The sequence below is a fragment of the Microcaecilia unicolor genome, chromosome 8, assembly GCF_901765095.1.
Source record: "Microcaecilia unicolor chromosome 8, aMicUni1.1, whole genome shotgun sequence".
Classification (NCBI taxonomy): domain Eukaryota; kingdom Metazoa; phylum Chordata; class Amphibia; order Gymnophiona; family Siphonopidae; genus Microcaecilia; species Microcaecilia unicolor.
The window spans coordinates 66,713,202-66,728,644 of NC_044038.1; the positions used below are offsets into that span (position 1 = coordinate 66,713,202).

At 43.3% G+C, this 15,443-nt stretch overlaps 2 protein-coding genes across 5 annotated transcripts in view; both read left to right on the forward strand.

Moving 5' to 3' along the window:
• The window catches only part of ARHGDIG (Rho GDP dissociation inhibitor gamma), a 129,107-nt gene extending 120,671 nt beyond the window's left edge, over positions 1–8,436 (forward strand). For all 4 annotated transcript variants that reach the window (XM_030211771.1, XM_030211769.1, XM_030211768.1 and 1 more), the window contains one exon: positions 5,870–8,436. In XM_030211771.1, the coding sequence (XP_030067631.1) occupies positions 5,870–6,069 (200 nt within the window). In that variant the 3' untranslated portion in view covers positions 6,070–8,436. The remainder of the gene's footprint in view (positions 1–5,869) is intronic.
• Positions 8,437–12,680: 4,244 nt separating this feature from the next.
• PDIA2 (protein disulfide isomerase family A member 2) overlaps positions 12,681–15,443 on the forward strand; it is a 45,376-nt gene continuing 42,613 nt past the window's right edge. The window contains exon 1 of the mRNA XM_030212081.1: positions 12,681–13,018. Coding sequence (XP_030067941.1) covers positions 12,688–13,018 — 331 coding nt within the window. The 5' untranslated portion in view covers positions 12,681–12,687. The remainder of the gene's footprint in view (positions 13,019–15,443) is intronic.

Genomic DNA, 15,443 nt, shown 5'->3' on the forward strand with positions numbered 1-15,443 from the left:
CGTTTTGAGAGGGCTGCCAGAGACAGTTGTAGACTCGCAAGTGCGGAAGGTGGCGGGTATTTGTTAAAGCCTTACAGATGGAGGGAGCATCTGCTTCGGTAACACCACCATTGTTGAAATGAGCTCACAGGGTGCAAGGATTGCACCTGGGAAATCGGCTCCGTGATGTGGTTGGTTGATTCCATAAATAGGAGAAAGATCTGATATTGCGGGGTGTCGCCCGCAAAGGCAGAGCTGTTACATGGGAAGGCACAGAGGTGGAAATTTACCCCAATATTGCTTCTGCAACTCTGGTGCGTCAGAGAGATTATCGTGACTGGACACAGCTGCTTCGGGATCATCAGGCTACTGCTGGCTCTTTCCAATTTGGCATAGCCTTTACCATTTGGAGGTAAAACTTATTCTGCCACATCAATTAAGGGAGTCAAGGAGCAGTTTGGTGGCAGCTGGGTTGCTGTCTTTAGATGAGCCTGGGCTGTCGACCCCCAGCTGCATCTCTTAAGACACCTAGTAAGGATGGATTGCACCACGTGGCAAGATCTGGGAAGTCTTGAATTCTCTGTAGGACCTGCTGCACTGGTTTATTTCACTGAACCACAGATGAGTGCTTAACCTATACTGCTGATATTATTTGCAGACATGTTTCTCTTGTTTGCAGGAAGTTCTTGGGAGTCCGGGTTTGTCCTTCCTCATATGTTGGACCCTTTTAGTCTGATAAGGGGCCTGTTTTGGTAGGGATGGGGATGGGGTGTTGGGGTGGTAAGAGTGGTATGGATGAGGAGTGTGAGTGGAAAATGGGCACATGAATAAAAATGGGAGTGATTATTGTGCTTTGGGATGGGAGTAGTACTGGAGTGCTGAACAGTTTGTTTGCATGTATTGGTTTTTTTTACTTTTCATGTTTACACTTTCTCACATACGTGTGGTGTGTGAACTCCCCTCAAAAACATTTTTAAGGAGGCAGGTAGGGCCAAAATAGATGTGGGTTTTGTACAGGAAACACATTTGTTACAATCTCGTGTTCCCCTTGTATGGCATGCTAATTTCCCTGTGGTGATCCAGGCACCCAGTAGATTACATAAAAAAAATAATGGTGTGGGAATTTTGATGCATAAAACAGTTTGATTTTTCCTTCGGGACACTGTGGGTGGATACCTGGTCAAAATAGCCCTGACAAAAAAGCTCCCAACATAATAGCCCCTGACATAACAGCCACGGTCAGCTTTGTAACAAAATAGCCCTTGACAAAAGGGCCTGATCAGGCTGCCCAGAATATGGCACCTTTTTTTCCTATTAATCTTACCTTGCCAAACAGGATAAAGTTGCTAAGACAATGAAAATGATGACAATATTGGGTTTTTTTTAATTAGCATGTTGATTGAAGAATAGTTTCTGTAAACCTCAGAACAGATCATGAGTACCGGTTGGTAGCTATAGAATTTTGTTTATATATGCTTTATACAATGCAATGCTGGTAGGAGCCTTTATCAATGAAGATTTCACTTCTAGTTTATCATCTTTTTTTGTGATTTGTTGAGGGCTATTTTATCTAGGGGCTATTTTGTCAAGGGTTATTTTGTGAGAGGGGCTGATTTGTCAAGGGCTATTTTGTTACAAAGCTGTTTTGTCAGGGCTGTTATGTCGAGGTGTCCTGTGGGTGGACCCTGAAGGCCAGTGTATATTTGTAAAGGCAGAGTTGAATGGGCTGCTCTATACTTTAGTGAATGTTTATGCTCCTAATTCTGGACAGGGAGCCTTTTTTGAGGTGTTGCTCCCTAAACTTCTATCCTTTAGAGAGAGTATTTTTATCATGGGAGGTGATTTTAATCTCACCTATCACCACTTGCTGGACAACTGTTCTCCGAGAATTCAGTATGCAAAAAAAATCACGCACAGTTGCGTAGCTTTATGGCACACTTTGGTTTGGAGGATGTTTGGCATCTTTATCATCCTGGTGAGAGAAATTACTCTTTTTATTCGGCAATGCATGATTCTTACACTCGCATTGACTTGTGGCTGATGGAATGCGGTCAGGGCTCATTGGTCTCTCAGGTAAGGATTGAACCTAGGGTCTGGTCCGATCACGCCCCGGTCTCTTTGATTACACATCAGTCTGGGGGGAGCAGGCAAGAGAGTAGTGGATTTTAAGAAATATTTTGTGTTTAATAATACGGATGCCATGAATCCGGTGGTTCTTTGGGAAGGATTTAAGGTATTAGCACGTGGTATTTGTATCTCAAGTCAGGCCCATAGGACTAAGCTGCGGAACTGGCAGTGTATGCAGCTTTGCTGTGGACTGAGTAAACTGGAATGCGATCTTCATCCTTCACATTTAGAGACTTTGGGAAAATCCACTGCTTATTTCTAGGATAAGCAGCATAAAATGTACTGTTCTGGGATATTGCTAGGTACTTGTGACCTGGATTGGCCAATGTTGGAAACAGGATACTGGGCTTGATGGACCTTCAGTCTGTCCAGTATGGCAATACTTATGTACTTATGGAAGCAGGAGGAAGGAGTAAGCACTCCCTCCTCCTGCAGCCACTGCCTCAAAATTTTGGCGCCCTGCCCAGTATATCAGTACCATATAAGGGAGAAGGGTGGGAAAGAGGAAGGGTATGGCTAAGAAGGGGGTGACTTGGGGTCCAGCCCCTTCTGTGGGGAGGTGTCGAGGGTCCAGCCCCTTGTGTCGGGGGGGGGGGGTCTGGAGGTCTACCAGACCTCCAGCCCCTGTTTGGGCTTGTTTGACAGGTCCAGGCCTTTTTTTTTTTTTTTTTGACAAGCTGAACCTGTCAAATATCTTCTGTAGAAGGATTATGCCTTTGGCGCATGCCCAGGCACAATCCTCCTGCAGAAGTACCCCAATGATCAAAGCTAATAGCACTCATAAATTTGCATGCTATTAGCTTTGATCATAGGTGCATTATTTCTCCACGTTATTCCAGCACTAATTTTGCAGCGTTGTTCAGAACAGCGCTGGGAAATTGATCATTGGCTTATAAGTGTGTTTCTCAGGTTGCCGAAAGTTAGGGTTACCATATTAGCCAAGAGAAAAAAGAGGGCACAAAATATCACCCTGCCCTGCCTGGCCCCCCCTCCCCGTCACACCCCTGTCACCTTGACCCCCAAGAAAGCCAGATTCCCTCGCTCTCTCCCCCCATGTATATCCCCAATCTTTTTTCCAGCCTCCCTCCACCCACATGGCTCCATTCGTATCCCATCCCCTCCTGTACCTTATTGTAGTTCCCTGGTGGTCTAGTGGCCTCTTTGAGACAGAAGAGAGCCCCCTCTTTCCTGCCCTGCATGGCTGCAGACCTGTCTTGGTCTTGGCGCTGCTTCAAAATGCTGCCAATAGGTCAAGCAGTGACCTTGCAAGACTTCCACGGAAGTCTCACGAGGCCACCTTTTGAACTCTCAGCAGCCATTTTGAAGCAGCGCCAGGAGCAAGACAGGTCTGCAGCTCTGCTCTTTCCTGCCCCGAAGAGACCACCAGGGCACGATAAGGTAAAGGAGAGGAGGGGAGGATAGGACACCCTGAGGCCCTCCTGCCTATCTGCCCGCGAGCCTGCTCATTCATCCGCAAACCCAGACAAACAGGCAGGCTGGCAAAACCCGCCCAGGTGCCCCGCAATGTCCTCAAAAAGAGGCCATGTCCAGATAAAACCGGATATATGGTAACCGTACCGAAAGTTGCATTCACATCTTCTGGGAAGGTGTCTCAACTATTACACTATACTGACATCTAGTGGCCAGACTGAGGGTGCACCTATATTGTGCACTGGAGGGATCTATATGCTTGCAGCAGAGATGGGTAGTAACGAAGTATTTGTACTTCGTTACAGTACTTAAGTACAATTTTCAATACTTTTACTTATCATGAGTTACATTTTTTATGATACTTTTTACTTGTAACTCGTTGCAAATCAGCAGTACATTTGTACTTAGTAACAAAGTACAAGTTAAGAAAGTTTTTTTTTTTTTTTTTTAGTTTTTTTCCCTGCCTCTGCTTGAACCCAATTGGATACTGTAGGATTCAAGCAGAAATACTGGGCCTGATTGTGCCCTCCCAGATCCTAACTTTACGTGGCCTGGTGGTATAGTGGCCTCTTCGGGGCAGGAAGGAAGCTCACTCCTTCTTTCCTGCTACCGCTGCTCTTCGCAATACTGCCACATATTCAAAATGGCTGCCAAGACTTCAAACAGGTCACGCTGAGACTTTAAGTGGTGGCCTCGGAAAACAGCTGCTTGAAGTCTCAGCGGCCATTTTGAATATACGACAGTATCACAGAGAGCAGCGGTAATGGGCAGGAAGGAGTGGGCTTCCTTCCTGCCACAAACAGGCCAGCTATGCCCAGCATGTGAGGGAGGGGGCTGTAAAAAAAAAAAAGGGGGGGGAGCTCAGGGCCAACCAGCCAGCCAGGCCAATCCAGTGAGGGGAGGGGGCTGTATAGAAGGTAGATGGAGTATGGGTGCAGGGAGAGGGGCTGAAACATTTTGAGAGCTGGCTGTGGTAGGACACCTTGGGAAAGGGAGGGGAGGGAAGGAAAGAAAAGAAAAGAGAGAGGGGGACCCACTTTCAGTAGCCCACAGTTCTGTTAATGTGCACTGTTTCTGTTTCTTTGGTTTTGCACCTTATGCAGAGTATGGCTTCTTGGGGTTCAGTTTAATTTTTGTCTATATAGTTCTGTTTTTAGTTTGTGGTTATTTATTCTATACTTCATGAGGGGCTACCTCTGTTCATGTGTGAAGAAGGCCGGGTATTCAGTTAGCATCAAGTACTAATTCAGGGCTCCTTTTACAAAGCAGTGGTACTGATTCCTACGCAGCAAATTCAACGAATCCCATTCAATTCCTATGGGCTTCATTGCACGTTCCGTGGCTTTGTAAAATGAGCCCTCAGCTTGTTTTCCAATAGGTATATTAATGTTCTTCTGCCCACTGCAATGTTTAGGGTGTTTTTTTCTAGGAAGGACCTTGTGTGACCCTCTGGAAGTTTGCTTGTAAACATATTAGATTCTGTGGTCCAACTTGTTAAGGATACTTTGTACTAAAAAAGTAGTTTTAAGAGCTGTACTTTATTACTTTTACTTAAGTATTTCTTTTGGCTAAGACTTTGTACTTTTACCTTACTACTTTTGAAGCCAGTACTTTTACTTTTTACTTAAATACTTTTAAAAAGTAACAAACCCATCTCTGGCCTGCAGCCTCTGGATGAGGCCTGTCATTGCAAATGGGGAAGGTTAAACCCTTATAGTTGCACATAAAGGTTTATGGTTCAGTAACCCAATGGAGGCTGGTTCAGTTGAGTGGGAAGCCCAAAGAAGCAGGAGGAAATTGCCCAGTTAAGTACATAAATAATGCCACACTGGGAAAAGAACAAGGGTCCATCAAGCCCAGCATCCTGTCCACAACAGTGGCCAATCCAGGCCAAGGGCACCTGGCAAGCTTCCCAAACGTACAAACATTCTATACATGTTATTCCTGGAATTGTGGATTTTTCCCAAGTCCATTTAGTAGCGGTTTATGGACTTGTCCTTTAGGAAACCGTCTAACCCCCTTTTAAACTCTGCCAAGCTAACCGCCTTCACCACGTTCTCCGGCAACGAATTCCAGAGTTTAATTACGTGGTGAGTGAAGAAAAATTTTCTCCAATTTGTTTTAAATTTACTACACTAGTTTCATCACATGCCCCCTAGTCCTAGTATTTTTGGAAAGCGTGATTCTTACTTCATTCATTGAAGACGTTCATTTTCTAGCTGTATGTGCAATACGCAAGTTTGATTATGGTTATTGCCCATTCTCCAGTCTAGTATCGAAATTGACAGGTTTTATCATGGTCTAATTATTTTCTCTTTCTCTCTATCCACAGTTGACCGAGCCACATACATGGTAGGGAGTTATGGTCCACGAGCTGAAGAGTATGAGTTTCTCACCCCAGTAGAGGAAGCTCCCAAGGGGATGATGGTGAGAGGAAATTATCACATCAAATCCAAATTTACTGATGATGACAAGACAGACCACCTGTCCTGGGAGTGGAACCTTGTTATAAAGAAGGACTGGAATGATTAGAAAGAAGACCAAAAGCAAATTTCAGTTAAATCAAATATAGATCATTTAACTGTGATCTGAATTAGAGGTAAAATATTGTTAATAAAACTCCACACGACATAGCGTGGTACATACATTGTTTCGTTTTTTTTTTCTTTCAGCATTCAGTGATTCTTAACTTATGAAATGAAAAATGTGTTGAGCAGGTTATATAGACTGTTTCTGTCTCATGCAACCCCCTGGGTTCATCAATGGACAGGGTTATAAATTCTTATTTTGCCCACTCCCCCAGGCTCAATGGCCAACAGCAGTAAAGTTCTAGACTCATCTCCATTGCTCTGTCTTCTGTAATACACTGAGTTCATTGACTGCAGGGACTAAAATGAACTTAATGTGTACAAATGGGTCTTTCTCCAGTAATTATCTTCTAGAGATGGGTAATGTTTGCCCTTCGTATTTGGATTTTATTACTTGCTTTTTCAAATCTAGGCTCAAGGTGAGGTACATTAGATATTCCCCGCCCCTGAGGGCTCACAATCAGCTGTACCTAAAGTAATGGAGGGTGAAGTGACTTGCCCAAGCTCAGAAGTAGCATGAGTAAGATGTGGGCTTTGAACCCTGGCTCTCAGCCACTGCACTAACCTCTACCCCTGAAATGCTGAAACCTATTCAGTGAATTGGAAAGAGAAACACATCTACACAGGCAGCACCCTTTTTCAGTAGGAGATAACAGGGCACTTACATGATAGAAAGTATCAGGACTTCCCTGCTGTGCTTTCTCCTGTGCTTGCCCCTCGCTCTCTCTTTAGGGAGCAGCTGTTTCTGCACACAGTTGTTTCCGTTCTGGCCTCAATAGCAGGCCAAGGGTTAGAAACACATGCAGTACTGACACTGGCCACCAGTAAGCTACACTGGACATTTTAGGAACCAGCTCTGTGGGTGCTGAGATCCCCAGTATTGAGCAAGCTCCTACATTGTGTCCAGGGAGGGTAGTTTGTCTTGTGTTTCGCACCCCCAATCATGTTGGCTCCTATATCGGACATATTTGCCAACAATGCAAACTTCACCCCCAATCCCCTCCACCCCTCTTTCTTTCCTATAGGATCCTGTAGCACCTTCGCTAAGCAGATTTTCCATCTCGGCTTCTCCCATGCCATTTTGCCAGAATTTCCTATTTGTTTTCTGAAATCTGACTTGAAGAGTCACACTTCTAAATCATCTCAGGCTTTCGGGCTTCAGAACATTGCTTGAAAGTTCAGAACATTGCAACTGGGAAGAAACATGAAATGACTCCCTTGCCTCCTTCCCCCCACACATATATAGTCTTCAAGAGTCTTTTAAACTAGTTCATTTCAATACTCCTTGCAAATTTGCAACCTGCATTTGGCACCCTGTTTAAAACTATCCCAGAGCAAGGACCTTTAATGCTTTTTCACTTTTCTAAATGTTGCAGTCTGTGAGCAAGTGAGATTTAATATTCATGGTCTGTTCACGTGCAGTAGTAAAAAAGTAAACATAATCCATGGTGCTTTGTCATGCCAAAATATTCTACCCACGTGTCCCAAGGGGATCGGTAAGGGCTCAGTGGCGTCAGCATGGGAATCGATTAGCATCAGTATGGACAGTATTTGTAGGGAGACAGACAGTGAGACGCTCTTATTGTGTCCCAGTAGGGAGCAGTACAGATAGCCCAGTACTAGTTCAATAATTGGCATTTGTCTAGGTAAACGTGTTGGCACTGTTGTGGTTATAGACATTGATGTTCACTCTGGTGCAGTGTCACCATCTTTCTCTTAAGCTCCATTGGCCTCAATAGCAGGCTGTGATCTGTGCAATAGGTACAGTCTGTCTCACGAGTGAAAGCCTCACCAAGGACATAGATATAGGTGATATGATATTTAATGTAGAAATATGCAATGATGATAGTCACTCTGCTAAGCATGGAGCATTACAGTGCTTGTACCCACTGTACTGGCTAAATTAGAGGAAGAGTTAAGCAGAAATGTGAGCCTTTTGTCTCCAGTCAAGGTGGAGTCTCTTCCCCTTCATTAAACCTCCTGCCAACAGAAAGCAGGGCAGCAGTGACACAGCAGCACTTTTCCCAGTCACCAAGATTCATCCAGAATAAATTCTCAGAAACTGTGTTAGAACAATGGTGAGTTAAGGGCAGCCACCAGAGCTCTGCAGTCCTTTGTATTCGCCACGACACTAATATCTCATGTGACATCATCAGTCTCTCATGTGACATCACCACCTCATGTGATATTCTGTGAGCTCCAGTGTAAAACAGGTGATTCTCTGTACTGTTTATTAGCTCTGAGGAAGGAGGGTTTCTCTGAAACATATGCTGGTTTCTTTTTCTCCAATAAATGTTGCAGGTATTAAGAATATTGGTGTTTACAGTCCAGTTTTTGCACATAAATGTTCATATTTTTATAAACCACAAATCACCAATAAAAAAACACTTCACCAAACACATGTTCAGTAATTTACAGACCAAAAATGATTATCATTTTCGTGATCAGGAAGGAAAATCCTCTGGTGTGTACAGGCAATTATTTTTGTATAACCTGTTTTCTTCAATCACTGGCTTAAAAAATCTTCCATAATTTTTATTTTATTCCAAAAAAAATGTCATATTGTCAACTTTTTACGTTTTATAAATTAATAAACACCTTAGCTTTTTCCTGATGATTCATATTTAAATGGCATTACAAATGGGAATGTTATGGAATGTGCTCATTGGCTGACAGCAGTAGAATGAATTCTAATCTAAACCCCTCTCCGTTCAGCTGTCTTCTGTGATATGCTGAATTCATTGGCTGGAGGGGCCAAAATGAGCTTAATGTGCACATTCTTTCTCTAGTAATGATCTTCTATTGCTGGGTAATTTTTGCCCTCTGGATTTGGATTATATTACTTGCCTTTCCAAATCCAGGCTCAAGGTGAGGTACAGTAGATATTCCCTGCCTCTGAAGGCTCACAATCAGCTGTACCTAAAGCAATGGAGGGTGAAGTGATATGTCCAAGCTCACAAGTTACATGAGCAGAAGACATGAGACTTGAACCCTGGCACTCAAAATAGCAACTACTGGGGATCATATGGGAGACATCTGTTGAGGTTGGGAGGAAAGTGAAGATAAGGAAAGGAGAATGGTGAAAAAGAATATGGTAAGAAGATCCATAAAAAACGGCTTGGATAAAGAGTTCACTGTATCGTACAAGTGCTCAGGCTTCTTCAGCTGGGATATGTCCTTAGCGTGTAATCTGAAAAACTTGAGCAAACTGTCTGAGTTATTGGTCTTTTGTACTAAGGCCCTAAAAGCTTTGGGGTCAGTATTCAATGCTATTTAACCGGATAGAAACTGCTCTTGGCCAGTTAAATCGCCTGTTTAGTGGAAACCAGTCATTTTCAGTGACACTTGACTGGTAGGGCTGCTGAAAATAGCCGGATAGCGCCAAACTGCAAACCAGCTATTTGGAAGCATTCTGGGGGCAGAATCAGCACTTGACTGGTTAAATGCCGATAGCATTTAACCGTCTAAGTTAACCGCATAAACGGGACTGCATAAAAGGCGGTAACTCATAAGTGGTTAAGTGCTGAATATCGCCCTTAACTGGCTATGCATTAGCCAGCTCCGGAAACCTAGAAATTCAGTGCCAATGCCTGGACAGGGCCTGGCACTGAATATCTGGTAATAACACTGGCAGTAGTCGGCAAAACGTCGCGTGCCACCAGCTGCATATCAGCCCCTTTGGGTATGTCTTCTCTGTGGGTTGGTTTTGGTTGGAAAATGGTGTGGATTTGAAAATCCAAAATATGTGCATTGTTTTACAGCCCCTCCCCAATCACACTTCCAGAAATGCCTTGTCTTGGTTCAGCTCAAAGTGCATATGTTGTGGAAACCCCCGAGCAATTTAGCAGATTAAAATGCTATTTTGCTGGCTAAATAACATGCAAAATGCCCTTCCCAGACTTAATGGTTGAAATATAGCCATTGAAAAAGATGCACTTAAAACTGACCTTTATATGGACACCACGGTAAATATAATATTCTAGACAGTCATGCATTAAAAGAGTGCCTGTATTTAGGTGCCTCAAGGGCATGTGGTAGGAGCCTGTTCTATAAAGGTGCCTAGGGTCTGTTAATCCCATTTTGGCACACCGAACATTTAGGTGCCCACATAATTGTTGGTGAGCACCTAAATGCGTCAACTGCTCATTTAATTTATAGTGTTCTGTAAGAAATTTGCATAAGTAGGGTGGGACATACTTGGGGCTCCCTTTTCCCCACCCTTGCTCTGTAATATGTGGATATTTGTAAAATAGTGCTTAGGCAGCTAACATACATCGGTATGTGCACACCTACGTATATGCTAGTATTCCAAGACCAGAAAGAGAGGGATCAAGAGTTCACCAACCAAACCAAAGCAAAAAAAAGCACACAAAGGCCTTCAAGACTGGAACAAGTGCTTTATTCATGAAAGACCCGACGATGGCTGTGTTTCAGTGATAGTTTGCCTGCATCAGGTGTCAATACAGTGTCCTGAACCTCTATTTGAATATTGGGGACAGGTCTTTAGAAAGCAAAACAGAAGAAAGTCTCTTCAGAGAAATAGCTGCTCATGTGCAAGCAATGAGAAACTTTCTTAGTAATACCAATCTCGCAAAAAACATCATTACTTAGAAAAGTCACCAATATTCAAATAGAGGTTTGGGACATTTTATTGACTCCTGATGCAGGCGGACTATCACTGAAACACAGCCATCGTCGGGTCTTTCATGAATAAAGCACTTGTTCCAGTCTTGAAGGCCTTTGTGTGCTTTTTTTTGCTTTGGTTTGGTTGGTGAACTCTTGATCCCTCTCTTTCTGGTCTTGGAATACTAGCATATACGTAGGTGTGCACATACCGATGTATGTTAGCTGCCTAAGCACTATTTTACAAATATCCACATATTACAGAGCAAGGGTGGGGAGAAGGGAGCCCCAAGTATGTCCCACCCTACTTATGCAAATTTCTTACAGAACACTATAAATTAAATGAGCAGTTAACACATTTTAGGTGCTCACCAATAATTATGTGGGCACCTAAATGTTCGGTGTGCCAAAATGGGATTAACAGACCCTAGGCACCTTTATAGAACAGGCTCCTACCACATGCCCTTGAGGCACCTAAATGCAGGCACTCCCTTAATGCATGACTGTCTAGAATATTATATTTATCTTGGTGTCCATATAAAGGCCAGTTTTAAGTGCATCTTTTTCAATGGCTATATTTCAACCATTAAGTCTGGGAAGGGCATTTTGCATGTTATTTAGCCAGCAAAATAGCATTTTAATCTGCTAGTATTCTAAATATTTACATGCAGTATAAGAGTCTAGGTTACACAATCGCCCTCTAAGGGCTGGTGAGTATAACTAGGGGCCACAGGTGCCTAGATGCAGTGCATTGAGCATGAATTCGATAATGGCATCTGGGCACCAAGATTCTGTAATAGAATACCAGCGTAAATTAGCATTCACACATCTACTCTTATGCCATGTCAATAGCAGGCAGAAATGCAAATGCCTAGTTACTTGTATAAGTGAGCTCCTCGCTTATGCCCCACCCGTGCTCTGCCTAAGTGCACACCCTTTTTATTAATCGAATAATGAGCCAGTTAGTGCTAATAATTATTGGTGCTAATTGGCAACCATTTGAATTTACGTTCGCATCTTCCTGGCCGGTATTCTACAAAGATGCGCACACAAATTTTTTTAAACTCATTTTTATTCATCAGTCAGCAGCAGAACACATTAGCAAATACAACCAAAATGACGAGTATAATCAAATATAAAAAAGGAACAAACAGTCCACCCCCTGCCCTCCCTCCAACCCATCCCACTGTATATTTGTGCACATTACAATCTGGTACTGGTTATTCTCTCAAACCCAGCGCACGTAAATTTTTAAGCGCGCATCTGAAAAGGGGGCATAACCATGGAAGGGGCAGGGGTGTTTATTTCAGATGTGTTCAGTATTATAAAATAGGGGAAATCCACACCTACTTCAGGTTTCAGTTGGTGTAAATGTTCGCACCCAAAATTGATCCTGCCGCTATTATTCCATAAACCCTACCCAACTTTAGTGCCATTTATAGAATGGCGCTTTTGGGTGCCATGGACTGAATTTAGTCCTAAGCGAACTGTGCATTTAAATAGAATAATGTTCAATACTCAGCTAACACGTGCAAAGGTACATTCGCCTGCATAAGTGCTGCTATTCTATAATTTTAGCATGAATGGTGCTGACATTTACTTGCTAAACCTATTGAATGAGGGGTAAGTGGATAGGAGAATTGATTCAATTATCTGCAAAAATAACTTCAAAAGAAGTGGAACAAACGTTTTGGCAGCTCTTCAACAGTTTATTGCTAGAAGTGTTGAGTACGATTTGCTATTAATAAGATGGCAGGTTTGGCTATCTAAACAGAGGTTAAACTGATTACTTTCTCTAGCACGGCTGTTATCATGTTCAGAAACCAGTAACAAAGTGGCACAAGGCAGTTGATTGGGGCTTTATCTCCTGCCCTGGGTTTTCCTCTCTCTCATCACACCTCCGCTCATGCAAGGTCACTCATTGCATTCACTGCCTCTCATGTGGCTCTGTAAAAGCAAGTCTCCCGTGAGCTTACTGGCCATGAGGTCTCATCTGCTCTTGTTCTCCCTGACATTGCTGCTGAGTGTCAGAGCACAGGAGGACATCAGGCAGAGAGCAGGGGATGCCTCCTCAGGAGCAGAGCAGAATGCAGAGGAGATCCCAGGAGTGGAGCAGGATGAAGGGGCAGCCTCCCCACAAGAAGAGAGAGCCCAGGAGCAGGAGGAGAGTGTTTCAGATGAGCTTCTGGAAGAAGAGGGTGTTCTGGTTTTGAATCAACACAACTTTGCTCGAGCCCTGCAGGAGACCAAATTCCTGCTGGTGGAGTTCTGTAAGTAAGACCATACAGCCTATCCAGTCTGCCTTTCTTATCTCCTAAGAGCATGTCAGGAAAGCTAAAACAAGAAAAACTGTATGTAAACATGACTAGGATAGATGGGAAGGAATATTAACCATTTGCCAGATAGGTGCACTCAGGACCTTCATGATCCATAAATAGTTTTTTGGTAGAGAGACCTGGGTTCTGTTGCAGACTCGAGCTTCTGGGGCTCCAAGGAGTTAAACAATCAGGGCTGATATAGTGATCCCCTAGGTGGAAGTAGTGAGAGTGGGAGGGTGGAAAGCCATAAGAAATAGGTCCTAGGAAAATTGCATTCTGTATCTCAAGCTCAAGAGGGCACTGTTGTGCAAAGCCACTATAGAGAGGATGTTAGATTAAGAAATGGGGTATAACATTGAGAAAGGACAAACATGTTGACTCCCTGAAAATCAAACTGGGGAAAAAATAAGAGGTGAAATTGTGCAAATTGGTTTTCATGAGAGCTGAATGGGGATGGAGTAAGGAGAAATGAGAAACAATGCATAGTAAATCCCTGATGAGAGCTGTCCTGGCAGGGCCACTGTTAGACATGGTGGGGCCCAGGGCAGAAAGTTGCAAGAGGGTTCCAAAGCTTGCCAGCAGCCTGTGCTGCCTTCAGTTCTGGGCAGGCTTGGAGCCTCTTCTTGCATGGGTGCTCAGGTCAAGTGCCCTGTTTGGACCCCTCTAACTCTGGCCCTGTGTAGGGGGATGCAGTGAGAAATAAGAAGCTGTGCCCCACAGCTGGAAGGGAAGGTGTAATGAGGTACGAGAAAGATAAAGAAAAACATTTCTAGATCATATTTTATACTCAGTAGAATTCAATAACACACAAGTGGTAACTTTAAAATAATTGGGGGTTCTAAATGCAATACAAACTATCCCTCCCTGGATACAAAGAGGGAACTTGCTCAGCATCCACTGGCAGCCACAGAACTGGCTCCTATGCAATAACATTGAGTCAGATCTACATAGTTCTCAAAGGCACAAAATGAACAAAAAAAACCTGTTAGCATATCTGAGCCATAGAAACAATAATATAGTGACCAGCTGGCTTCATTTTTCAGTGCAGGTTAAACAATCCTAGTTTTCACCCTAATACATCCATGAACTTTGGGTCTGACTTCCCTTAGAATGCAGGACTACAAATCCCTCCATGCACTGTGGTAACATCAGGACTGGAGCATCGAAACCCTAAAGAGTGGATGCAGCCAGAGTGGGATTAGTCATGCTCTGATTTAGAATAGCAAAAGTAGAGGCTGACAAATGGACATACCAGCTTGGGAGAGGATATGAAAAAGCGTTTATTGAGCCAATTTACATAAGGGACCCGACACGGGCCGTGTTTCGGACCAGAAGCGCATGCCTCAGGGGTCACAAATAAAATTCAAACCACTGATTGACTTGGGGAATTCCTCTGTGCATGTGTGTTGTTACAGAAGAGTGTTTTCACTGCCAATCAACTCGCAGCATATGCTCACGTCACTGTGACAATATCCGGAGATAATCCAAGAACAGCACACTGTTAGGCAAACGTAAACTTGTGACAGTTGATGTTTGCCTAACGGTACACTGTTCTTGGATTATCTCCGGATATTGTCACAGCAACGTGAGCATATGCTGCAAGTTGATTGGCAGTGGAAACACTTTTCTGTAACAACACACATGCACAGAGGAATTCCCCAAGCCAAACGGTGGTTTGAATTTTATTTGTGACCCCTGAGGCAGGCGCTTCTGGCGCCAAAACACGGACCTTGTCGGGTCCCTTATGTAAATTGGCTCAATAAACGCTTTTTCATATCCTCTCCCAAGCTGGTTTGTCCATTTGTCAGCCTCTACTTTTGCTGTTCGTCTTCATTTCCCATGGAGGCTACTCCTGTTCTCTTGCATTTGCTGATTTAGAATAGGCAATTTAGGCAACTACTTTTGGTTCCAGATTTGAATAGGCGCTAGAGCAGGACTGGCCAAGTTCAGGCCTCGAGAACTGCAAGCAGAGCAGACTTTCAAGGTAATATCTTTAATGAATATGCATGAGAGATATCTGCATACAGTGAATGTAGTGGACATGCAAATCTTTCTCATACATATTCGTTCCATACACGCAAAATAGGTGTATCTAAATTCCAATATAGTTGTAACAAACATGCACAGTATTCCCACAACTATAGATTATCTTCACACATTTGTTATATATCACAAAAAGTGTATTAAAATTTCATAACCACAATAACATCATTATAGTGCTGCATGGCAGAAGCGAGTCACAATTCTGAGTAGTAGGGTACAGGGGTATGTGCTCCAAAGGAAGCTATGTGTGTAATGCAAATTTGAAAAAGGGAATAGGGGTATAGAATAAGCACATAGAACAGAAGTGTAATGATGTTATTGTGGGTATGAGATT